The sequence below is a fragment of the Varanus komodoensis genome, unplaced genomic scaffold, assembly GCF_004798865.1.
Source record: "Varanus komodoensis strain SLA01 unplaced genomic scaffold, ASM479886v1 scaffold23, whole genome shotgun sequence".
NCBI classification, from domain to species: domain Eukaryota; kingdom Metazoa; phylum Chordata; class Lepidosauria; order Squamata; family Varanidae; genus Varanus; species Varanus komodoensis.
This window is the reverse complement of record NW_025335627.1, coordinates 17972851-17997954: the sequence shown is the minus strand read 5'-3', so window position 1 is coordinate 17997954 and position 25104 is coordinate 17972851. Positions and strand designations below refer to the sequence as shown.

Genomic DNA, 25104 nt, shown 5'->3' with positions numbered 1-25104 from the left:
AGTTTGTTTCCACCAAAATAGTACTTTTCTTATAAATAGAATTTTTATCTGACTGGATCCAAAGGGATGCATGAGAACACTATAACTACTTCCTTGTGGTTGCCAGAGACAATGTTCTCACTGTAGCTCTTCATGATGTGCTCAGTGTGGCAATGCATTGAATTCTGTATGTTCCTAAACCTTTTGAAATGGCCTTTTGAGGAATGCAACAGAATATGGTGGTAAGGGGGGAGTGGGGCTGAACAGCTCCAGCATGCACATGGGACATTGTTCATGTTTGTTTGGAACCTGGCTCTTTTGGCAAAAAATTATCACTGACTGCTTGTCTGGGCTTATAGCACTAATTTTCTCATGTAAGAAAATTCAGAAAATTTTAGCGTTGTCTACACTTGTTCAGAAGGGATGAAAGGGAATCACTTTGGCTGGCTGACTGGCTAGCTAACTAGCTAAAATCCTGTATTGCAGAATCTGCTGGTCAGGTTTATATCCCTTGGCGTTTTGGATAACCTTGGGTACATTACTAGGCCAACCTAGCTCAGAAGTTTTGTTAGAATAAAATGAGAATTCCTTGTACATCATTCTGTGGAGGGAGGAACAGATTTCAGATGTGTTAAACTGGCTATAAAATATCTATAGTATGGGTAGTATTTTAAAAACTTTGCTAAATTTAGGGTATACTAAGGATGGCATAACTGAAAAATTATAGCATAATCACAAGCTAAGTTGAATAATCTAGGTGGCAATGAATGATTCAGCAAAAGTGGCTCTCAGTGGGAAAAATGTTCTAAATCCATGCATCTGAAAGGAACATATTAAAAAATTAACGCTGAGTTACAACAAACTTTAGTTAATCATGAATAACAACACACAGTTTTATGTTATGTAGTCTCTTGACAGGTGACTCCCTGTAATATGCTTTACTTTTGGGGAGGTACATATGCAATAATATTCCCAGCATGCACAGTATGGGTAGTTTGGAGCAATACCTTTATATCTCAGTTTATTGAAAAAGTCACCATACTTTGTACCCCTCCATTTTTTCTTCAGTGGGTCTCAACACTTTAACAACTTCTCTTGGCCTTATGGAATATTCATTTATTTCCACAGGCTCCTTTCCTCTAGTTATTCTTTTGTGTGATATGACCCCAAGCCTTTCCCAAATAAGAAGAGCCAATGAGTTCAGGTGGATGGGTAGTACAGGCTGTGAAGCTGGTAGAATCTGGCCCTATCATTAGGTCTAATCTGGAAATTTTCAAAAAGGATTCTCTTGAACAAGAGGCTCTTTAACTTGGCCTCCTTTGCCAAATTCTCCTGAGAAAAATGTCCCTTCTTGACCCAGGATCTCTCATTCCATAGTGCCTTCTTGCTAGTACATATCATGTATCAGAGGTGGAGGAGTGCTAGGCACCAGACTAGGGAATATCCCATTATAAATCAGTCTGCTTCTCAAGGGTTGGAGCACTGGAAGAGGAGTCAGACCCAAAAGGTGTCAAAAGGGCTCAAATAGGCTGCACACATTGTTGGAGCAAAATTTCAGTTCTGAGTTATCTGAAGACCTGCAACCTCATTTTGCTGTTGTCATGCATTCCTTGTGCTCTATGGGCTTATGTTCAGGGAAGTATATTTCCTGTGTTTTCACACTGACAGACCTATAACTGGGGAGAGTGTGTAAAGGCAAGCTTGCATTGGAAGACTTTGCCTTTATACACTCTCACCAGCTACAGTTTTGATAATAGGTGTATGAGTTTGGTGTCAAATCTAATTTCCAGAATTGAGGAAAAATATTTTCTGTTTGAGACTTTAAATATGATCATGATTTGTATATCAGATAGGTTCCATATACACTGTTCTTTTTATTTTTGTAGTAAAGTATGCGCACGCACACACACACACACACACACACACACAGATGCAACATATTCAAAGAACTATAGATTCTGGAGATGTTAGAATGTGCTGGTTGTTTAAACACTGAAAAAGGGCTTTTCACAGTATCCCAACATATTAAAGGCAGTTTACAAAATAAAAATATAAATCACAGTACAGGATAAAATATACTACCAGCAATGCAAGCAAGCATTCAAACAGCAGTAAAGAATCATTTCAACAAATGTGTCAGCATCCAGCAAAGAGAACATATCACTGTAGATTTGGACTAAAACCACCTGCTGGAATAAAATGATCTTCAGAGCAGTTATACCATGAAAAACGTGTATCAACAGCAGACTAAAAGTATATCAGAGACTCTTCTCAGAATGACTTCTTCTCATCCTATGTGAAGCTCATTGGGTTACCAATGTCTTCCAAAGTGTTTGATCTACAGCAACCATTTCTTTATCCTTCCATTCAAAGTTGATACTTCTTTGGTCATTTTGGAATGCTTGTTGCTAAGTCTTTTTTGATCTTTCTCTTCTCTGATTAGCTAGTGGTATCCAGTTAATCGCTATATTAGCAGGACATTGTTTACTCATGCAAAGCACATGTCCAACATAATGCATTCTCCCTTCTGTTATCAACTCAGAGAGTCTTCAGGAACACATCTTTGTAGCAGTTTGAGGACCCCTGTTTTAGACTAGAATTCCTTTTAGCATGAACCAGTGTGGCCACCACTTAGGAATTATATAAGCTGTAGTTGAAAATATTTTGGAGCGCACCTTGTTGTCTGCCCTTGTTAGGGCATAAACCATCCAGGCTGGATTGGATTGCTCCAGAAAAGGATGCATTTGGCAAACCTGATTAAGTTGAAAGGCACTCCTGATCAGTGCAATCACCTGTATATCTATAAATGGGAAAATCTTGATGGCTCTCTTCAAACCTGTTGTTGCATAGGGAATGTAACCCTGTCTAGAACAGGCTGAACACTGCTTTCAAGATTACTTCTTTCTTGTTTGGATTAGGAGGGAGAAATTGTGGTGTGTTACTACATGGGCCAGTGTTGATGGAGAGTTTGTGTCTGGATTGTGGTTCAGTTTGTTAACTCCTATCTGGAAGCAGTCTGGAAACTGCTTCCAGACACCATTTTAGAGTTTCATTGCTTGTCAGGACTGGATGATGGAAAGAAGAAATTAAATATCAGTATTATCTACAAGCTGATGACACCACAGCCCAAGTCTCTGCATGCCTTTTCCCAATGGCCCTCTATAGTAAGTAACATGGTTAGCATTTATCCAAATTGCAGCATGCCAAAGGGACCACGAGGCACCAGATTAACAGCGTATCTTGTTTACATGTTAAGAAACATCAGATAAATTCAGAAACTTTATCAGGAAATTAGTTTTAGTTACATATCCTTTCATAGTATTTGGAATCCCTTTAAAATCCATGTTTGCCTGTTCTTGGTTATTATTATTATTTTATTAATTATATTTCTATACCACCCATAGCCGAAGCTCTCTGGGTGGTTCACAACATTGAAGTCCCCCATCCAGATTCCAACCAGGCCTGACCCTGCTTCGCTTCCAAGATGAGGCATGATCAGGCCCTTCAGGCTACATGTTGCGATACCTTTATGAGGACCAGCAAAATCAGTTCTCTAGAGCTAAACTCTTTTAAGGTGGATGTTAAAGAAAGCACCTAGGGAATTGAGGGGGAGGGAGAAATAGACCTAGGTAGTTTTACAACTGACTTAAGATGGAGTATGAGTTGTTTTTTACCCTTTTCTAAGTTCAGAAATATTAAAAATTGCACCAAGGGCTGTTGGAACGAAGAAACAGTAATTGTGATTCTCCCCACTCTTAAAAATATACAATCTAGGATTTACATAGATTAACTCTGCTATCTGCCATTCCTTGTCTAGTGATCACAGTTCTTCCTTTTTGATTATGCAGTCTTAGGTACACCAAGTAATTTGGAGCTGTGTCACTTCTTAATTCCAGTGACCTCCCAGAAGCCTTTTTCTTAATGCTTTGGTTTGAATATCTTATGTTCTTGCTTTAATTCTCCATAGGAAGATTTACTGGATGTACAGTATATCACAAAAGTGAGTACACCCCTCACATTTTGTAAATATGTTGTTATATCTTTTCATGTGACAACCCTGAAGAAATGACGTTGTGCTACAATGTAAAGTAGTGAGTATACAGCTTGTGTAACAGTGTAAATTTGCTGTCCCCTCAAAATAACTCAACACACAGCCATCAATGTCTAAACCGCTGGCAACAAAAGTCAGGGTTATCACATGAAAAGATATAATAAAATATTTACAAAATGTGAGGGATGTACTCACTTCTGTGTTATACTGTAGCTGACCTGTTTATCTAGCAGGTTTGGTCCCCTTCATTATTCTGAATTACCATGAATTAACAGAAAGGAGCCAGCTGCTTGCACTTTATCACAGCTGGCAAATCAAAATGGAAATCTGCCATGGAGCTATAGGCCTTACAAGCCTGATGTGTTCCCTCAGCCTTACAAGTTACTGTTGACTTACAGTAGTGGAAATGATTTGGTGTCATTCCCACCTTTTGAAATGAACACCCTTCTGAGATACTCATGTGTTTTAGGCATTTATTGAAAACATCTGTACCAGTCTTGTAATGTCATGGTGTATGTGTGTTCCTTTGTGTTTGTTTATTTTTATTTTGTTTGTTTTTATTCTTTTGTAAAGTACTGTTGGATTGGTTTGAAAAAATATGGCATATAAAAGTTGTTAAAATAGTAGTAGTAATACACCAAATTCCAAATGGAATTACTTGAAAAGTTTATATATCTACTTTATTTATAAATTCTGCCCAGGTTTTTTTCTTTTTCTTTCTTTGGTGTGTTTTGAGGAATTCGCCTGTCTTGTGGACTGCAGTGGCATGGGAATCTGATTAATGTTGGTTAGTACTAATGTTGGATAAATTACACCCTGTGATTCATCTCATGGGAGGACTTGTGCCAATTTAGGCTCAAAACTACTTTTTATCAGCAGACAAACTGCTACCTTAAAAACAAGTAGTCTTCACACCTTTGTGGTACAGTTCAATAAACTTTTATACCTGGGCTGTCAGCTCATTTACCGCTCTCTAGTTGTGAACCTTTCCAAAGTGGTCTGTTGGTCAAATCTTCCTTATATGGTCAACAGGTAGTCTAGCTCAGTGTACCTAGTCATTTTATGTGTTGCATTGCATATAGCTTGTGCTTACTTTATCCTGATAATGTCTAGGCCACATTTTATCTAACATTAAGCTCTAGGAATTTAGCATTGTGTGCAGTGAACTTTTTCTTTGCTTACATTTTCTCATAACTTACTGTTATTTTAGTGAGTTATTATGCTCCATGAGGGGTTAATCTCAGTCCTGTGTACATTTTGTTTTATTTTAGCAGTTATGGTATTAGAGAATATCTTTTATGGATCTCTAACTGGTAAAGAACAGAGTAGGAATAAATTATTTGTTCTCCCTGTGGAGGGATGTAAACAGTGGAATCTCACTGAGATATGTATTGGAACCAATGCTTTACAACTTATTCATAAGTGGTCTGAAATTAAAATGAAGAACTTTGCTGAAAAAACCTACGTTTTTAGGGTGGAATGTGAGGAGCTCCTAAAGGATCTTCCCAAACTGAGATTAATAGATGCCAAAATTAGCTAATGTAGCTCAGTGGAAACATTTACAATGGGCAAAAAATCAAGTTTATTTCACGTGTAAGCTGGGTTAGCAGTGACTGACTAAGAACTTGTTTGAAGTAGACAACTCTGTGAAAATGTCAGTACATGGTGGCTGTGAAAGGGGCAAATTCTACTTTAGGAGTAATTAGGAAAGAAACTTAAATGTTTCTTAACTACTCCCCTTATACAAATCTATTGTGTGATCACTCTTATATATATGGTACATTTCTGGTCACTGAAAAAAAAGAACAACTAAAATGATGAAGGGATGGAGTATCTCCTAAGAAATGTGGCAATGTCTGAAATTGTTTAGCTTAGAAAAAAGGCCTGAAAAGGAGGATACAGTCGAGGTATACAAAATATACAAGTGTTGGAGAAAGTGGATAGGGAGATACTTTTCTCCCTCTGGCGTAAGACTAGAACCCAGGGTCATTCCATGAACCTGGTTGGCAGGAGATTTAGAATAGATAAGTTAGTGCTTAGTTTAACTATGTAATTCATTTCAATACGATGTGATGGCCACCAACTGTGACTTTAAGGACCTTGGAATTGTTGTAGATCACAAGCTGAATATAAGTCAACATTATGATGTGGCTGCAGGGCAAATGCTGCATTAGTATCACTTCCAAATCACATGAAGTACTGGTTCCCCCTTACTTAGTACTGGTTAGGCCTTATCTGGAATACTGTGTCCAGTTCTGGGCACCAAAGATTAAGAAAGATGCAGACAAGCTGGAAAGGTTTCAGAGGAGGGCAACAAGGATGATCCAGGGAGTGGAAACAAAGCTATATGAGAAGAGATGGCAAGAATTGGACATGTTTAGCCTCAAGAAGAGACAACTGGGGGCAGATAAAATAGCGCTTTACCAGTGTTTGAAAGGCTGTCACCAAAACAGGAGAGGATCTCTTCTTGTTCATCCCAAAGTGCAGGATACAGAATATGGGCTCAAGTTACAGGAAGCCAGGTTTTGAATGAACATCAGGAAAAAAATTCCTGACTGTTAGAGCAGTATGACAATGGATTTAGTTATCTAGGGAAGTTGTGGGTTCACCCATGCTAGAGGCATTCAAGATGCAACTGGACAGCCATCTGAGAGAGATGGTTTAACTTGGAGTCCTGTACTGAGCAGAGGGTTGGACCCAGTTGGCCCTCTGGCACCTCTGACTCTATTATTCTGTGATTCTAAAAGCAGATAAGACAGATTCATGGAGGTTATCAAGGGCAACTAGTCCTGATCACTACGTACTATCTTTACTATCAGAGGCAACATTCCTGTGCACAACAGCTGCTGGGAAGCTTGATGGAAAGATGCTGTTGCACTGACATGATGCTTGTGGGATCCTGCAGGCAGCTGATGGCCAATCTGTGAACAGAATGCTGGATTAAATGGACCCTTGATCAGATGCAGCATGACTCTTCTTATGTCCTGAGTTTCCTGATATTGCTCTGTAATGTTTGTCATGATTATTCTATCTGTTGTATAACCATATGTAATTTTTTGAACAACAAATATAGAGATTTGATTATGGCAAAGAAATAATACAATGTTTACTGAGGAGTGAATCCTACTGTATTCAGAAGGGCTTATTCCCAGGTAAACATGAATAGGCTTTCAACTTAAGTGTGGTTTAAATTCAAACACATTCAAAGTTTTACTTGGATGTTTCTTTTATTTTTGTGAATATGTTAAATTATGACAGCTCAGTTGCATGCTAACAGAAAAACTGGGTGCATTAATATGTGCTTCCTAGGGATTGTTCACTGAAAGAGATGACTACAGTGTTAATTTCAGCACTGACTGGTATTAGACTAGTATTCCTGTTACCCAGGTTAACTTGTATTGTGTTCATTCATTATATTACTGATTAATTTTATGAAGTGATGCATTTCTTAAAGTCATTTTTTTCCAAGGAAGAAGGTAGTGAGTGGAATATTTTCATGTTACAGATCTTGACTGTTTTGCTATTACTACCCTGTTCTGTGGAATTTCTCAGAGCCCTAATAAAGCTATGATACATCCACTGGCTATGGTACAAGAATCAGTGCAGTGTAGTGGTTAGAGTATTGGACTGGGGATCTGGGAGATCTTGGTTTTAGCTCCATTGTGTGAGGAAGATTACTGGGTGACTTTGGACTGGTTACTTATTTTCAGTCTAACCTACTTTGCAGGTTGTTGTGGTGAGGATAAAATGGAGCCATGTAAGCCACATTTGGTCCCTCACACAAGGAAAAAGATGGGATATAAATGCAATATCATAATTTATTATTTGATGAGGAGCAGTAGAAGGGGTAGTCCTTCTATGAAACAGGATGACCCTTTTATCTCGGGCACTGGCATGAGGGTAGTGGCAAATTACACACTCCCTGTGCCCCCCATGGGTTCCATAGTGAGTATTGCAGGAGAGGCCAGCTGACTGCTCTCCCCTTATGGCATTTGTCACAGGAGGAGAGCATTGCCCAGGAGCTGTTGCCTGCCTGTCAGCACAGCAGCATGTGTTTTATAAAGTCTTCATAGCCCATCTCACTCCTTTGCTGCCAAATTGGCTACCAAATGCTGTAGAGCAGGCATGTCCAAAGTCTGGCCTGGGGGCCAATTGCGGCCCATTTTCAAATTCAAGCGGCCCACAGCCTCTTCTTCCTGCTGGCTCAGTCTGTCACTCATCCCCGCCGGCTGGCGTTTTTTCCTTCACCGCACAGCGGTTCTCGCAGCTGTCCCCTGCTGCCTCCTGCTCCTTCAAGGCTGGTGGTTATATTTCACCAGAAGATGGCAGTAGACGTGAGTCAGCACTCTCACCACGTGACCCTTGTGACACAAGGCTTGTGTGCCCATTTCTAAAATGGCGACTGTAACTAAAAAAAGGAAAGTTGACAGTGAGGGCCACCGCTTCCAGGACAAGTGGAAATTTGAGTATTTTTTCACTGAAATACGAAACAACTGTGTCTGCCTAATTTGCCAAGAGACTGTGGCTGTTTTCAAGGAATTCAGTATCAAGAGGCACTACCAGATGAAACATGCTAACTACAACAAGCTAACTGGGAACGAATGCGGCGAAAAATGGAAGGAACTGGAAGCTGCTTTAACGACACAGCAGCGCTTTTTCACAAGAGCCCGTGAGTCAAATGAAAATGCCACAAAGGCAAGCTATGAGGTGGCAACACTGATTGCCAAGCACTGCAAACCTTTTACTGAGGGTGAATTTATTAAAGACTGTGTGATGAAAATGGAGGAGAAAATTTGTCCTGAGAAGAAGCAAGAGTTTGCCAATGTTTGCCTGGCTCGTAACACTGTGGTACGGAGAATTGAAGACGTTTCATCTGATATTAAGAGACAGAGGCAAAAGGAATGGAGTTTGACTTTTTTTCGTTAGCCTGCGACCAAAGCATGGATGCATCTGACACCGCTCAGTTATTGATTTTTTTGAGAGGAGTGGACAATGACATGAACGTGAGTGAAGAGCTACTTGACCTCCAGAGCCTTAAGGACCAAACAAGAGGAACAGATTTATTTGTTTCTGTTTGTTCCACCATAGATGACATGAAACTACCGTGGAATAAAGTCACTGGGATTATTACGGATGGCACACCTGCCATGGCTGGCGAGCGAAGTGGATTATCAACCCTAGTCTGTAACAAAGTCAGCGAAGAAGGAGGCAAAGCTATAAAACTCCACTGTATTATTCACCAACAGGTTCTCTGTGCCAAACATCTGAAATATGATCATGTTATGAAACCGGTGAAGAAGGCTATTAATTATATTTGCTCCAAAGCCTCGTGCCACCGCCAGTTTCAACAGTTTCTACTTGACAGCCAGGCTGAATACGGAGATTTTGTGTATCACAACAAGGTAAGATGGCTCAGTCGGGGGTCTGCATTGCAGCGCTTCTACTCTCCTAGGGAGGAAATCAGACAATTCTTGGCAAAAAAGGGACAACCGATGCCAGAGCTATCCGATCCTGTTTGGCTGGCTGATTTTGGATTTTTAGTTGACATAACACGACATCTGAACGTGCTAAACACGAGCCTTCAGGGGCAAAATGCAGTGGTAAGCCAACTGTATTCACATATCAAAGTCTTTGGGACCAAGCTGCTACTTTTCCAAAGGCAGCTGTCACAAACGCAGCCAAATACCACACATTTCCCATCGCTGCAGGAAATAATGACCAGTTTTCCACAGAACAATATGAGTACGCAAATAACGAGGTATGAAGCAGGCATCTCATCTCTGACTGAGGAGTTTCAACAGTGCTTTCGGGATTTTGCAGCTATTGAAAAGGAGATCACGCTTTTTTCATCTCCTTTCTCTGTGGACCCTGATGACGCTCCAGGCCACCTGCAGCTGGAGCTCATTGAGCTGCAGTGTGATGCTGAGTGTCGCAGTTGGCACCAACAGCTCCCTCTTGTCAACTTTTACCGCCAGCTGGATAAAGACAGGTTCCAAGAGATTCGAACATTTGCTAAGAAAATGCTGAGCTTGTTTGGTTCGACATACTTGTGCGAGAAGACATTCTCGGTTATGAACATTAACAGGAACCACGTGAGGACGAGACTAAGTGACTTTCACCTGCGTGACATCTTGCGCATCAAAACCACTGTTTTTGAGCCAGACCTGGCCTATATAAGTCGAGATCTCAGTATCACCTTTCACATTAGTGCAGTTAAGTTATATGTTTAGTCTTTCATAAAATAGTTCATTTGCATTTAATGTTAATGGTTCAAAGAATGTCAGGCTGAATGGTTGGCCCCCACACATTTTCACCTCACCAAATTTGGCCTTCCTTGCAAAAAGTTTGGACGCCCCTGCTGTACAGGAAGAGCAATCAGCAGGGCTCTCTAGAAAAACCACTGCCCACCAGCTTGCCCTGAGGGTATAGGATCCAGAGGGTAGGGTAGGTGAGCAGAAATGTTATAATCATCATCATCATCATCATCATCATCATCATCATCTTCCAGAAGAGCCTTGTCAACAGTAAAGATACCTGGCTCTGAACAGACCTTCCTCTCATTGTTCTGACTTTGTATATAGTGTAATGTTATAACCAGGGCTTTTTTTGGTCATAGAACGTACCGGAACAGCGTTCCGGCACCTTTTTTTCCAATGGATTTTACAAAGTGATTTTGAACGGCATAGCAGATCAGCAGCAAACATCATTAACATAGTGCATGCGGGCTGCTTTTGTGTCTGCTATCTGATAGTGAGATAGTGAGGGCACTGCTTGGCTTGGGACACTGCTCCACTGCTCGGCTTGGGATTGGTGTGTGTGGTTGTGCGCTGAGTGCTTACTGCCGGCGGTGACGTGAGTTCCGGCACCCTTTTTTTTTTTTATACAAAAACACTGGTTATAGCATATATGTATGACTCCCCTGTGAATATTCTGCATGGACATCTTCATTAATTCCATACTTTTGCAAATTTATTAAAAGTTATAAATGTATAAACAATCTTTTTATCAGTACTAAAATTTCAGCAATGTTGTAATATTGAGTAGATAACAAGAGAATGAGGTTTTGTTTCTCATTATCAGATGGTATTAATTTTAGACCTCCCAAGGTCTCCTAGCCCAGGGCCTCCAGTTACTTTAATCTGGAGCGGTGGCAGTGAAGAAATAGGAGATGAAGAGGCAGGTGGGGCAGCCATGTGTGCTGTTCTGCCTCAGGCTACAGGACAGCTTTCACTGGCCCTGAGGAAGTTTAATACTTTGAGTTTTTTTCCTCCTCCTGTATAAGTCTGTGATGCTGTTTATACATATGCATCTAGGTGCTCAGCATTGATTTACTGACAAAAACTTTGAAGTTAGGACAAGCTAATTATGTTGTTTCAATTAGGAATTTACTTTTGGTAAAAATAATATAATTTAAGATTCTGGTAATATTTGTAAAGCATAAATGTGTATGTTGACAGAATCTCGGTTTTCAATTGTGAGGAGGAAATAAAAACTTGGGTTTGTGGGAAAGATCAAATGTTCGAACCTCTGCTGCTTTATTGACATAAGTCCAGGTTCCCTGTAGGTTCTACTCACGATAATGCATTACCAGGCAAAGGTAGACTCAACTGCAAGGTTTCAGTACAAGTGCAGAGCATTTTATACTCTCCCAATCACATACACAGAGTGATTGATGACAGAATGCAGACATTACAATGAAATTCTGAGGTCATCATATACAGAACAGATAAGGAAGATCAGGCAAACATACTAGTAACAATATTTTTAATTGCTGTATGTTGACGTTTCAGTTGAGTAAATCCCAGAAACTTGAACCGATCTCCAGGTTTGCTTAGACATGTACATTCAAGCTATTAAGAAAACTTCCCTGAAATCATAAGCACATGTATTGCATTCCATTATCAGGAAGACTGAGCCCCAGAGTAATGCATCCGCACCATTCTGACTGGCTATAGCACGGGAAGCGCTCTGGGCTAGCTAAATAGATACTTCCTGGTAAACTGTGAATTCCTGCAGGGATCATGCAGCAACATTGTAGCAGTGATTGTGTATTCTACTGAATGGCCTGTCTGCTCTGGCTTACAGTGAGAAGAGCGAGAGGGAAGGTGGGTGCCATTTTCTTAAGACAGCAGCAATATTAAACAGTGACTTGGCTTGGAAAGCCGATGCTTTTGAGGAAGAGTGCAGGTTTGATTTTATACCACAAAAACACATATAAGCAATGTTTTTCTGCCAGGATTTATCCAAATTTTCCCAACTGACTCTCTGTGTGTATTTTCTATTCTGCTTCATCTTAAACACTATTTAAACTATAAATATAAACATAGATTTCATAAAAATGTAGCTATAGTTCATGGATTACTGTAAATTAATAGAAATTGAAAGAACCCACAAAAAGCAACACTGTACTTCACTGTCTCTATGGTTGGGCACAGTCTTATGGGTTGCACTCCTGATGCTCCTGCATCCATTGAGGTTATCTTTACTTCCTTGCATCATCCACTCTGCAGTTTAGCTAGATGGCCATTTCAGCCAAGCATCTGAGGGACTTTCAAGGAAAGGGAAAGAATTTTGCAGAGGATATAGAACTTACTCTCAGTGTTCCCATCCTTAGAGTAGTAGCTGGCACATTTTTTTCTGTGCTGACTGCAGAGTGGAAAGGGGGATGCAGCAAAAATTCCAGCGATGAAGTTACAGATTTGTCTCCAGGTTCAGATAGGGGATGCTGAAATATCTTATGACTTTCTAGATAATGTCTGGGGCCATAGGATCACTCTCTTAAATACAGTTTTGATATTGGGAATATGAAATTATGGAATGCTTTCATACATTTTCTAAAAGCAGAGCTTTTATGGATTACCAAGAAATTATTCTGCCTGACAAAGTTCCAGGCATCTTTCCTTTGATAAGCATGTAAACATCACTTTCCTATTCTGTTTCTGAAATGCTGTATCTAATTTTCATCTTCTGGGTAATGGAATTAAGGACACCTGTCAAGATGTGTCAGGATCTGTATAGACACCTTTCAGGAGCTATATACGCATAGGGAACAAGGCTTTTGCATATATACAGCTTCTTTTTTTAAAAATAAGTTTTATTTGAAATTATAATCCTAAAAAAACAAAAAGAAAACTACAAACAACATCCATCATCAAAAACAGCAAGCACGCTGGGTCAGCCCCCACACCCTTCTTTTTCCATTTATGATAACTTAAAAACATATTTAAATCTAAACCAAGTCCCGTTTCTCTAGCCAATAATAAAAAGAATCCCAAGTTTGATAGAAGTCAGTATCTTCTTTCTCCTTCAGTGATAAAGTCAATCTATCTATTTCTGCACAGTCCAGAATCTTTTTTAGAATCAGTTCATCGGTGGGAGTGTTGAACGAATGCAATCCTCGCTGCAGTGATTACATGTAAAATCAAATACATTTCTTGTTTACTAATGTCCTCCGGTATAATGCCCTCTATTTCAGCTTCTACCAAGTCTGGTACTAAGTTTGGGGTTATCCAAACCATATCAATTCTAGACCATGACCTATGTCTATTTGAGTAGAAAGAATATTTAGCAGAGGTTGCATTTTTATGCCTCCAAGCATCTATCAATCTGAGTTCTTCAATCATGTTAGAACAAGACTTTGGGAGTATCCTCCTGCCCTTTTTGCCCTTAATCTCACTCTTATGGTCCATTTTTTGTCCACAATTGCATTGAAATCTCTCATTACACACACGGACTGGTAGTCCAATTGTAAGAGTAGAGTATGTAATTTTTGGTAAAATATTTCCTGATGGTCATTGGGGGTGTACATCGCCACTAAAAGCACCTTTTTAAGTTTCATTGTAATTTCAACCATCAGAATCCTACCGTCCTCATCAGCTAGTATATATTTAGGGTCTAGTTTTTCCTTAATATATAATGCTAGACTTCTCTTCTTTTGGGAAGCAGAAGATACAAACAATTTTCCAAGCTTTGAACGTTCCAAAAATTTAACGTGTTGTTTCTTAATATGTGTTTCTTGTAAACAAATTATATCTAATTTTTGTTTTTGAAGTTGAGAGAGAATCCTTCTCTTAGAGGGTCCATTTAGTCTGTTAACATTTAAAGAGAGCAATTCAATTTTTCCTTCCCTTTTAAAGGCCATGTTTAAAGAGTATATACTTAAATACTTCCGGTTGGCGTTGTGGCGAGATGGCTGTAAAGAGCGGGGGCTTCCGTTATCACGCCGGTATTTGTTCTGCAGTGAGCCATAGGAGGCTCATCCCTGTCGGGGCAAAGATTAGATTGTCTGAGCATTCTTCTGGTTGGTATGGGGCGGCAGCTCTGCGTTTACTGGGAGAAATTCGGGCTTTTCTCAACCGAACAGCACAGGGGAGAGATCAGCTCCCTGCAAGTCATAGACAACTGGATAATAGCATAGAAGAATAGCTAGAAGTTCATCGGACCTGCTGGGCGAGCATTTTTATTTATTTTTCTTCAATACTACCTGTGAAAAAGCTGTAGCTGTTACTAATTGGCATAAAGAAGAAAGGAAAGCCCCTTTGATGGAGGGAGGAATTTTCCCCTCCACGGAGTTCTAAGCGGCAACTGATATGGGGGAGAGGAATTGAGGCTTTTTTGGAAAGTTTGAGGCTGAAGAGAAAGACCTCTTTTTTCTAACCTCCCCAAGGGCGAAGAATCAAAATAAATAATTACTGTGAAATGAAGTGTTAGAAGGACAAAACTTATTTTCGGAGCGGCCATTTTTTTTTTTTTTTGGATCCTGTTTCTTCGTTGTCACAGTCCTTCTTGAAAATAATTCTTGTGCCAAGAAAAACAAACTTGCATTCTTTTTGTTTGTTTGTTGTGATGTCATTTAAAAAGACAAAATAGCCCTTTGCTGCCACCCTGTGGCTATTGGATTTATAGCAAGTTCCTTTTTTTCTTCTCTCTTTTTTTTCCTCTTCTCTATTTCTCTGCTGTTGTCTTGTGATTTATGGCAAAAAATTACTATCATCATGAAAAAAATACATTCTTCCTCCTCTTCGGCACCTACATCAGCTGCTCAGTGTCCAACCCACCAGCCTAAAGTGGCAGATGTTGAAAAATATCAACAAGAGCTACAAATGACACTTCTGGCTATACAGACATTTTTAACAGCTTTGCAAGCATCCCAAGAGGCGATGTCAGCACGACAGGAAAGCATCTCAGCTGATCAAAGAGAATGTCTTGACAAATTGGATTATCCTGTTAAGGAGGTACCAACCCAATTGGCGGACGTTCGACTTAAAACTGAACAGAATACACAAAAATTACAACGAGCACATGAAAAACTGGAAACGGTAGATAAAGAAACACAATTAATTAAGCAAACAAACAAGTCACTATGGGATTTGCTTGCCATACTAGAGATGGAGAAGGCTTCTAACTACTTAAGATTTCAGAATATACCCAAAGGAAAGAATGAAGATGTGTGAGATTTAATTATTAACATGCTGGCAGAGCTGTTAGAAATAGAAAATGAAGAGATCGGAGCAGGGATTGATCTTATTTACAGAGTTAACTCGACCTATGGCAGAAAAAACAAACTTCTGAGAGAAGTCCATGTCAAATTTGCTCTAAGGTCTATAAGAGACAATGTTTTGAGGGCCATATGTGAGAAACTTTTAAAGGTGGATAATCGCCATGAGATGATGGTTCTGAAGCAAATACCATGGAGGATTAGAGAAGGACGAAAGAAATACTTATTTCTTATGAGCAGACTATATGCTCTGCTGCCAAAGATGGAGAAGCTCTATACAGTCCATAAAAACAAGACCAAGAGCTGACGGTGGCTCAGATCATGAGCTGCTGCTTGCAAAATTTAGGCTTAAATTGAAGAAAGTAGGGAAAAGCACTAGGCCACTCAGGTATGACCTAAATCATATTCCTGATGAATATGCAGTAGAGGTGACAAATAGATTTAAGGAATTAGATCTGATAGATAGAGGGCCTGAAAAACTATGGATGGAGGTTTGCAACAATGTAGAAGAGGCAGCAACTAAAACCACCCCAGAGAAAAAGAAATGCAAGAAAGCAAAATGGCTGTCTGAGGAAGCTTTACAAATCACTGAGGAAAGAAGGGAAGCAAAAGGCAAGGGAGAAAGAGAAAGATACACCCAATTCCGAATGCAGAATTCCAGAGAATAGCTAGAAGAGATAAGAAGGTCTTCTTAAATGAACAGTGCAAAGAAATAGAAGAAAACAATAGAATAGGGAGGACCAGAGATCTCTTCAAGAAAATTGGAGACATGAAGGGAACGTTTCATGCAGAGATGGGCATGATAAAGGACCAAAATGGCAGGGACCTAACAGAGGCAGAAAAGATAAAGAAGAGGTGGCAAGATTACACAGAAGAACTATACAAGAAAGAGCTGAACGTCCCTGATAACCACGATGGGGTGGTCACTGACCTCTAGTCAGGCATCCCAGAATGTGAAGTCAAATGGACCTTAGGAAGTCTGAGCAACAACAAAGCTAGTGGAGGTGACAGTAGTCCAGTTGAGCTATTCAAAATCCTAAAAGACGATGCAGTAAAAGTGCTACACTCAATATGCCAGCAGTGTCCACAGGATTGGAAAAGGTCAGTTTACATCCAGTTCCAAAGAAGGGCAATGCCAAAGAATGTTCAAACTGCCGCACCATTGCACACATTTTACATGCTAGCAAAATTATGCTCAAAATCCTCCAAGCAGTATGTGGACTGAGAACTACCAGAAGTACAGGCAGGGTTTCGAAGAGGCAGAGGAACGAGAGATCAAATTGCCAACATACGCTGGATCATGGAGAAAGCTTGAGAGTCCCAGAAAAACACCTACTTCTGCTTCATTGACTATGCTAAAGCCTTTGATTGTGTGGATCACAACAAATTGTGGCAAGTTCTTAAAGGGATGGGAGTAGCAGACCATCTTATTTGTCTCTTGAAAAACCTATATGTGGGTCAAGAAGCAACAGTGAGAACTGGACATGGAACCACAGATTGGTTCAAAATTGAGAAAGGCGTTTGGCAAGGCTGTATACTGTCACCCTGTCTGTTTAACTTATATGGAGAGCACATCATGCCAAAGGCCAGGCTAGATGAATCACCAGTTGGATTTAAGATTGCTGGGAGAAATATCAACAACCTCAGATATGCAGATGATACCACTCTCATGGCAGAAAGTGAAGAGGAACTAAAGAGCCTCTTGATGCGGGTGAAGGAGGAGAGCGCAAAAGTTGGCTTGAAGCTCAACATTAAAAAAACTTAAGGTCATGGCATCTAGTCCTCTCACTTCCTGGCAAATAGATGGGGAAGAAATGGAGGTAGTGACAGATTTTATTTTCCTGGGCTCCAAAATCACCACAGATGGGGACTGCAGCCAAGAAAGTAAAAGACACTTGCTCCTGGGGAGGAAAGCTATGGCAAATCTAGACAGCATACTAAAAAGCAGAGACATCACCCTGCTGACAAAAGTGCGTATAGTCAAGGCTATGGTTTTCTCAGTTGCAATGTATGGCTGTGAAAGTTGGACCATAAGGAAAGCTGAGTGCCGAAGAATTGAGGCCTTTGAATTGTGGTGCTGGAGAAGACTCCTGCAAGTCCCTTGGACCGCAAGGCAATCAAACCAGTCAGTCCTAGAGGAGATAAACCCTGGCCGCTCTTTGGAAGGCCAGATATTGAAGATGAAACTCAAATACTTTGGCCACCTAATGAGAAGGAAGGACTCCCTGGAGAAGAGCCTAATGCTGGGTACAATTGACAGCAAAAGAAGAAGGGGATGGCAGAGAATGAGATGGCTAGATGGAGTCACTGAAGCAGTCCGTGTGAGCTTAAGTGGACTGTGGGGGATGGTGGAGGACAGGAAGGCCTGGAGGAATGCTGTCCATGGGGTGGTGATGGGTCGGACACAACTAAGCAACTAGCAAAATAAATGTTTTTAGAGAATTGGAAGTGGGTAAATTCTTGGAGAGTTTTTCATGTGTGCTCCATACACAGTTAGGGGTTTAATGATTTATTTGTTTATCTGTTGCCAATAAAATTCCTTAGTGATAGAAACAAATGGCCTATGTATTAAAAGGGCTAACAGACTTCAATGGGTATGCCATAGCCTCAGGTAAAGAAAGAGGTTATCTTACTGTACATGCGAACTTCATTGTTTATTTTCATTGGATTATGTTGTAGAATTATAAATAATGGAAAAAGGATTCTGGACCAAGAATTAGGAACTAAGATTTTGCCATAATCACTGTTTCTACATTTTCAAAAAAGCTTTCAGTTTTATATCTGAAGAAGAATGAACTATGCATGTTTCTTAATTATAGCATGGATTGCAGCTGAAAAATTTATAGAGAGAAGATAGTGACAAATAAATATGAATCCTAAAGCTTCATGCTAGTTACATTATCAGAATATTTGAGCTCATTCACATTCTGTCATCACCAAATTGCTAGTAAAAATTGGTCCTAAATATATTTAGAAAAATGAATTTTATAGATTTACATAGTTCTTGTTAATGTATTTATTGAAAGGTTTATATACTGCCTGTCAGTAAGCTGATTTCTCAGTTTAGATGGTAGAATCATAGAAGCAATTCTAAAGAAGATAGCCATATTAACATTGCATAATGAAATACTGAAAAAATATATGAGAAACAAAAATAGACATATTGATTGATAAGAAAAAAAAATAAACCTGCTATTGGGCAAAATATTAGGGACCAATCCAAGTAGTACAAAAGATTATGCAAAATTCTGAATTCTCCAGAACTTTTTTTTATCATGCTAGATAATAAAAAAGAAAAGAAAATAGGTGGGGGAAAAATGTAAAAAAACTACAAAGATTAGACCAAATATGATGGTGGTTGTTAAGTCTGCAGCTTCATCTCAGGCTTTTGTTTTAGTATTCTATGTTCCCGGGCTTTGACTAGCATTTCAGTCTCCATCTTGAAACTGAGTCTAAGCTGCTAACCTAATGACAACAGTGGCTGGAATATTCCTTTTTACTTTTTGTTTTGTTTTCTTTTTCCTCCCCACCCAATGTTTTTTGTGCCTCCTCTGTATGCTGTTAGGAGGCATCATGTTGGGTTACCTCTTTCCCCTTTCCAGGACAAGGTAGGAAACATTTACTATCCTTGCAAGATTTATCTTCAGGTTCATCAGAAAACATGCTAATAAAAGTACTATAAACCAGTAATGGTTGTCTCTTTCTGGGATTAATTTTCCAGTCTAGCCCAACATGAAGTTCTGGAAAGTGGAAAAGATGGAATTTTTTGAGTATTTTTTTAAATCAGAAGAAATATATTGTCTGTCTGTAATTTATATACTTGAAAATACAGCATAATAAACCATGCATAGGACCAATGAAATAAAGTAGGTCCATTTGAAATGACTTTTGGATTTCTGGGGTTACTTATACAAGGGCATCCCTATTCACAAATACAAAGAAGGGAAACCAAGTTTCAGCAAACAGTCCCTTTTAGTAAATCATTTTCATTGGCCCTAATAAAAGTATTACCCAACTGAAAAAAGCAATAGTTCATATGCATTGGATCTTACTACTACTCTTTTGTTACAGTAAATGCTAACCAGATGACTACACCAGAAAAAAACATACAAAAAATTTAGCAGGAAAAGGAATCTATAAACATTTATGGCCTGGTTCGAGTAATTGTTTTTGGTGTAAAGATTTCATCTGATGCATGCAGTCTCTCACCAATCCATATGCAAGAGCTGTTTCAGTCATTTCAAAAGAGAAATTTAATCTGCTCATATTCTGTGAATGAAGAAGCAGTCATGCAAGAGATATAGCTGTGAATTATTGTGCTATATTTTATCGATAATAGTATAATCCATTATATATTTAATGCAATGCCTAGTTATTTGAAATGCTTGTACTAAAAGCAGTGCTTTTTTTGTCATAGAACACACTGGAATGGCGTTCCGGCACCTTTTTTCAACAGATTTTCCAAGTTTTAAAAGTAACTGTTGAAAATTTGATGTTTGGTCCATGTGGATTTGAATCACCCTGTCGAGCGTAGCAGGTCGGCGGCAGAATCATTAAAATGGTGCATGCGGGCTGCTTGTATGTTGAATCCGATGCATGCGTACTTTGTCTGCACTGGTTGTGATTGCGCTGCTCGGTTTGTGGCGCTGCGTGGCTTGTGATTGGTCGTGTGGTCACGCGCTGAGTGCTTACTGTGGGCGGTGACCGTTATGTTTTATTGCACAACTGACATGTGTGGGTGTGTGTACAGTGATTGACTACATGTGAAAGGTAAATAATTTCATGAGTTCTGGCACCTTACAAAAAAAAGCACTGACTAAAAGACATAAGTACTCCATTCTTAACAAGCTTCTAATAGGCACGCTGCAGTATTCTATCTGTCACATTTGTATGCCTCCCCATAGCCAAAGACTCTCTAGACAGCTCACAATACAATATAAATATATATAAAATACAGGAAAAATAAATAATACTAAACAAAACATAAAACATAGTAAAATTTAAATACAATATAAATACAACCATATAAATAGGAGACGGGAAGCTTTGAGGACACTGTAATATAAATGTGCTGGTTTACTGATGCTTTTTTTAAAATCTTCATCTTGTGGAGGCAGAGAATTTTAGAGATTTGTACAATAAATCTATTTACTTTTGTGTTTTTGCTTACTGCCTTGAGTAGATGAGGTTTAGATAGTGATTAATGATTGACGCTTCCAATAACTTAACAATGTAAAGATCACTTGAATTAGATTAATTTTTCTCTTATCTGGCAAGGGGTTTCCTAAGCTACTTTCCATTACCTAGCTCTTAGTGTACTGGCTGAGCTGGCCCCTTTCCTTCTCAATTGCCACAACATTGTTTCTAGAGGACCATCTTGCCTTGATGCTTCAGATTTTGTTCTCTGTGTAGCGTTTCTTTAGCATTTTATTATATAGTATTGTAAATACTTATTTTAATATTTTGATGTAAACAGATTTTAGAGAGTTCACCTGAAAAGTGGTATATACATAATTTGAAAAAATAAAGATCAAATAGATTTTGCGGGACACTGGGCTTTTTTCCCAGGGTTATGTAGCCTGGGTTATGTAGTTTTTCTCTGAATTTTTCCCATTTCTTAGACAGAGGATTGTGATGGCACAGGTCCAGTATTGTATACCTCAAAACTGCATGTCCCTCAGATCTGCTCTGAAAAACATTTCTGCCTTCCACCCATTAATATTGTGGGTCACTATAACTTGCATTCTGGGGCTTGCATGGCAGTCAGTTGACTACCTGTGTTTTGATGGCTATGGGATGATGACAGCTTTGGCCATCTTGGTGGTTGTTCTAACAAGGAAGTTGATATGGGAGGGCATTGGACTGGCTCTAAAAGTGGATTGTGAGGAGCCAATAGCTACCATTTCTAGAGTAGGTGGAAACTCAGAGAAATGTTCAGTGAAAGGAGGATAAATTGAGAGGACTGCATTGTCAGACTGAAGATACCGTCCATGTTCTGTCTGGGCATTTGTTTGCATTTCCCCCTTCTGAAGTGTGAATAGTTTTCTCTTCTTGCTATTATTTCTCCCCTGGTCCTTCACAACTGTGCAAATTAGCTTTCTGCTTCCTTTCACATCTGAAATTTATAAGGAAATTGACCAGCAAGAGTATACTTACTGAGCTGCTGAATTTGAAAATTTGTGCGTTTGTGAAAGACCAAGCCTTTTTTTTAAAAAGACTTTATCTCTACAATTCTGAGACATTGACAAGAATAATTTTTCAAATGTGGCAAATGAAGTGACTGTGTAGGGAGTGGGGTGAGAGAAGGGCATAAAGTTCTACAAAGGACATTGGGATATGTTCAGCAATGGGCTGGGTGTTCGAGGCAGAAATAAGCAATGCCAAGCTGCCACATGTCTGATTATCTGTCAGATGTAACATGGATTGGCAAATGAACAACCAACCCATCATCCAGGGTGGTTTAGCATTATGTGTGAACTGCACCAGTACCTTTTGATAAAAGCAGAAAAAAACCAGAAGGAAGGGACCCAAACTGAACAAAATGCAGAAAGAAAATGTATTTTCAAAGCAACCAATGGTAAATGTTTTTATTTGGACCCAACAATCTTCTGAAGCAAAGCTCCTTCATCAAAGCAATCCTATAAATTTCAAATACTGAAAACAGACAAAACCAGTTTACAGTGGTGGCTATTCTTTATTATTATCAAGGCCATAGTATAAATTGGCTTAGTATGTCCTGAACTTTGCTTCTGCTTACCTACAGAGATAAGACAGTGATTTTTAATTCTAAACAATCAGTTTCAAAAAGTTTGAAAGTAGCCAGATTTGCAGTAGCTTGTTTTATATACAACCACTACCAAATGTCAAATTGTTTGAAGAACTTACAAAGTTAGTTCCTTAAGTTGAAACCAAACTGTTGGAAATTGTTAGAGTCCTCTCATTTTGTGTCACATGAAACTTTGTCTTCTCTGTTATTTACTGTTTACATGAAACTGCTGGGAGAGAGAAGTTTGGAAGTTTGGTGCCATTAGAACATGGAATGACACCCAGTTCTGTGTCTCTGTTCATCTTAATCAAGTAAAGCAGTTATTATAAATCAGTCTTTTTAGTAATGGACTGAATGAGGACAAGCAAGTTGAAACTTAATCTAGATAAGACAGAGATGAATCTGGTCAGTAGACAAGCACATCAGGAAATAGGGATTCAGTCTGTGCAGGATTGGGTTGCATTCCCTTTGAAAACAGAGGTGGCTAGGCAGTCTTGGTAATACCTTGCTGTAGGTCGGTTTTTTAAAAAACTAGCTGATAAAATCAGCTCAGGTACAATTTACTTGTCCTCTATTGAATGGTCCACAGAAAGTGATTATTTACAGTGTAGTAGCAAAGGAGCCCAAGAAACTCTGTGTGGTGTCAGCATCTATAAAGTTTCTCTCTGGTATATTCACCTGCAGTATCCCAGCTAGCAGGAGAACCTGACTCTCTAATGATTGGGTAGATGTTTATGAATATCTGTTAGAATGTTAGAGTTGGAACATTTTAATCATGAATGCAGCTGAAATTCCTACTTTTATTAGGAACTGGTGTCTTGTGCTGTTTATACCTATAATAATTCTTATGAATCTTGAAAAATTAAATTTATGAAGTAAATAGAATGCAGCAGAGTTTTTCTGTGCTAGTTCCTACTTTATGGTATTGTATATAGATTATAACAATCAATGTTAAAATTAACATGTTAATCTCAACATGTAGATGCCCCAAATGTGCTTGAAATTAAGCAAGCTTACTGTACTTATGATGACTGAAACTATGTAACTGAACTGGGCTTATGTCAAAATAACAAAGCTTCTCTTATTCATGTGTCTTCCTCCCCTGCGCCCACATCTTTCCATTCTTATCTTCAGGCTGTGCATCTGGCTCAGGCAAGTTTCCAGATAGAAGCCTTTGGCTCTACATTTACTCTTGACCTATCCCTGAATAAGTAAGTTATTTTTCCTTTTATTATAGTGCTCACACTCTGTTGTAATTGCAAGAAATGATCATGCATTTATTTCCTAAAATATTAGCTATTCTAGACTGTAAAGCAACAGTGAGGATCCCCTAGATATTTCAGTAAAGAGATTATGCATACAACAAATGAAGAATAGTAGTATTGGAGCAAGGCTGGAGTTGACACATCTGTTGCTATCTTTTTGTTTATTTTCCAGCTTCTATTTCTATATCTTATCTGCTCTCTACCATCATTTAAACAGTATTTTACTTATATTTATTAGTTCTTCAGCCGGTATGCCCAACCCCCACTGCCCTTTTATAATTTGGTTAAGATTTTTCCTTTACAACAGGCTTTTAGCTGATGACTAAAGTTGATTTACTGACTCATCAAACTTTTAAAAAACTGTTTTAATCTGTTGGCTGCACTGACTTCATAGTGTTGTGATATTTTAAATATGTTGTAAGCCACATTGAACACTGGAAAGATAGAATACAAATGCTAATGTTTCTTGCGTACATTTAGGGTACAGTATTACAGACTGTGCTCTAGTTCCATGGAAGCATTCTAACTTGGAGACTTTTAAGTATCCCATATCCTGCTGCATTTGTACTGCTTTGTGATCTCTGAAAGCAGTTCCTTCTGCAACAGTTATGAGAGGCTGGGGGAAGAGGAGCACTTTCACATGGTCCCTGGAACATTCCTAGGGTCACTCTTCAGGGACCATGGGATTTCTCTCTTTATTCTTCAGGTAGTATAGAGTAAAATTAATCTACTTTGAAATTTCAAATACATATGCATTGAGATTCACAGTGATAATAATGACATCGGATATTCTTTTGTTATTTTAGAATCATGTTTCCTCAAAATATTTTCTTTGCAGTGATTTATTGTCTTCTGATTATGTGGAAATTCATTATGAAGATGGAAAACCACAATATTCAAAGGTAGTGTAGAAAACTATCCTGGCTGATCAATGTTTTTGTTGTCATTGTTTTATAGCTTAACACATTTAATGCCCTAAGAAACCAAAATGTAGTGAAATGTGAAATGTCTTATGCCAACATGTATGTACATAGTGCTTGCCACAAATACATGCATATATAAAGTTATAGATTAGCTACTACCCCAAAATTCTGCTCTGTGTTATTTGTAAGCATCTTATAATGATCAAAAATAATCCTTTGGGATATAAGAGCTGTTGTAACTTAAAAAATCTTGATCACTTCTGTGAATGATGATATCAGAGATGAATGTTGTGTTTATATAGCTACATTCTTGCTTCAGTTACTGTGCATAGTCTAGGAAATAATTGATTATTTGAATATTTAACAGAAATCCTGTGTTGAGTGAAATACCATCATTTAGATGTAGTCTTTTAGTTATATTGAAGAGATGGAGGAAACAGTGTAGAAGCCCTGGGACTGCATCAAATGTTACTGCATGTAGATTCTATGTTGCTAATTGGAAACAGGCCTACATGGTCACATAACTCTGTTGCACTGTGGACAGGCTTGGTGTATCTGCTGTATCATATGGATAACTGCAAGAGTACAGAAAGGTTGGATGCCTAATATCAGCACTATGGAAG

General features: G+C 38.9%; 1 protein-coding gene across 11 annotated transcripts in view; it reads left to right on the top strand.

The window, feature by feature from the left end:
- ADAM23 (ADAM metallopeptidase domain 23) overlaps positions 1 to 25104 on the top strand; it is a 193302-nt gene that overhangs the window by 4731 nt on the left and 163467 nt on the right. For all 11 annotated transcript variants that reach the window (XR_006414921.1, XM_044432108.1, XM_044432104.1 and 8 more), the window contains exons 3-4: positions 23428 to 23504; positions 24397 to 24460. Coding sequence is in view for 10 of the 11 variants with exons in the window: in XM_044432108.1 (XP_044288043.1) it covers positions 23428 to 23504; positions 24397 to 24460 (141 nt within the window). In the remaining variant the exon portion in view is untranslated. The remainder of the gene's footprint in view (positions 1 to 23427; positions 23505 to 24396; positions 24461 to 25104) is intronic.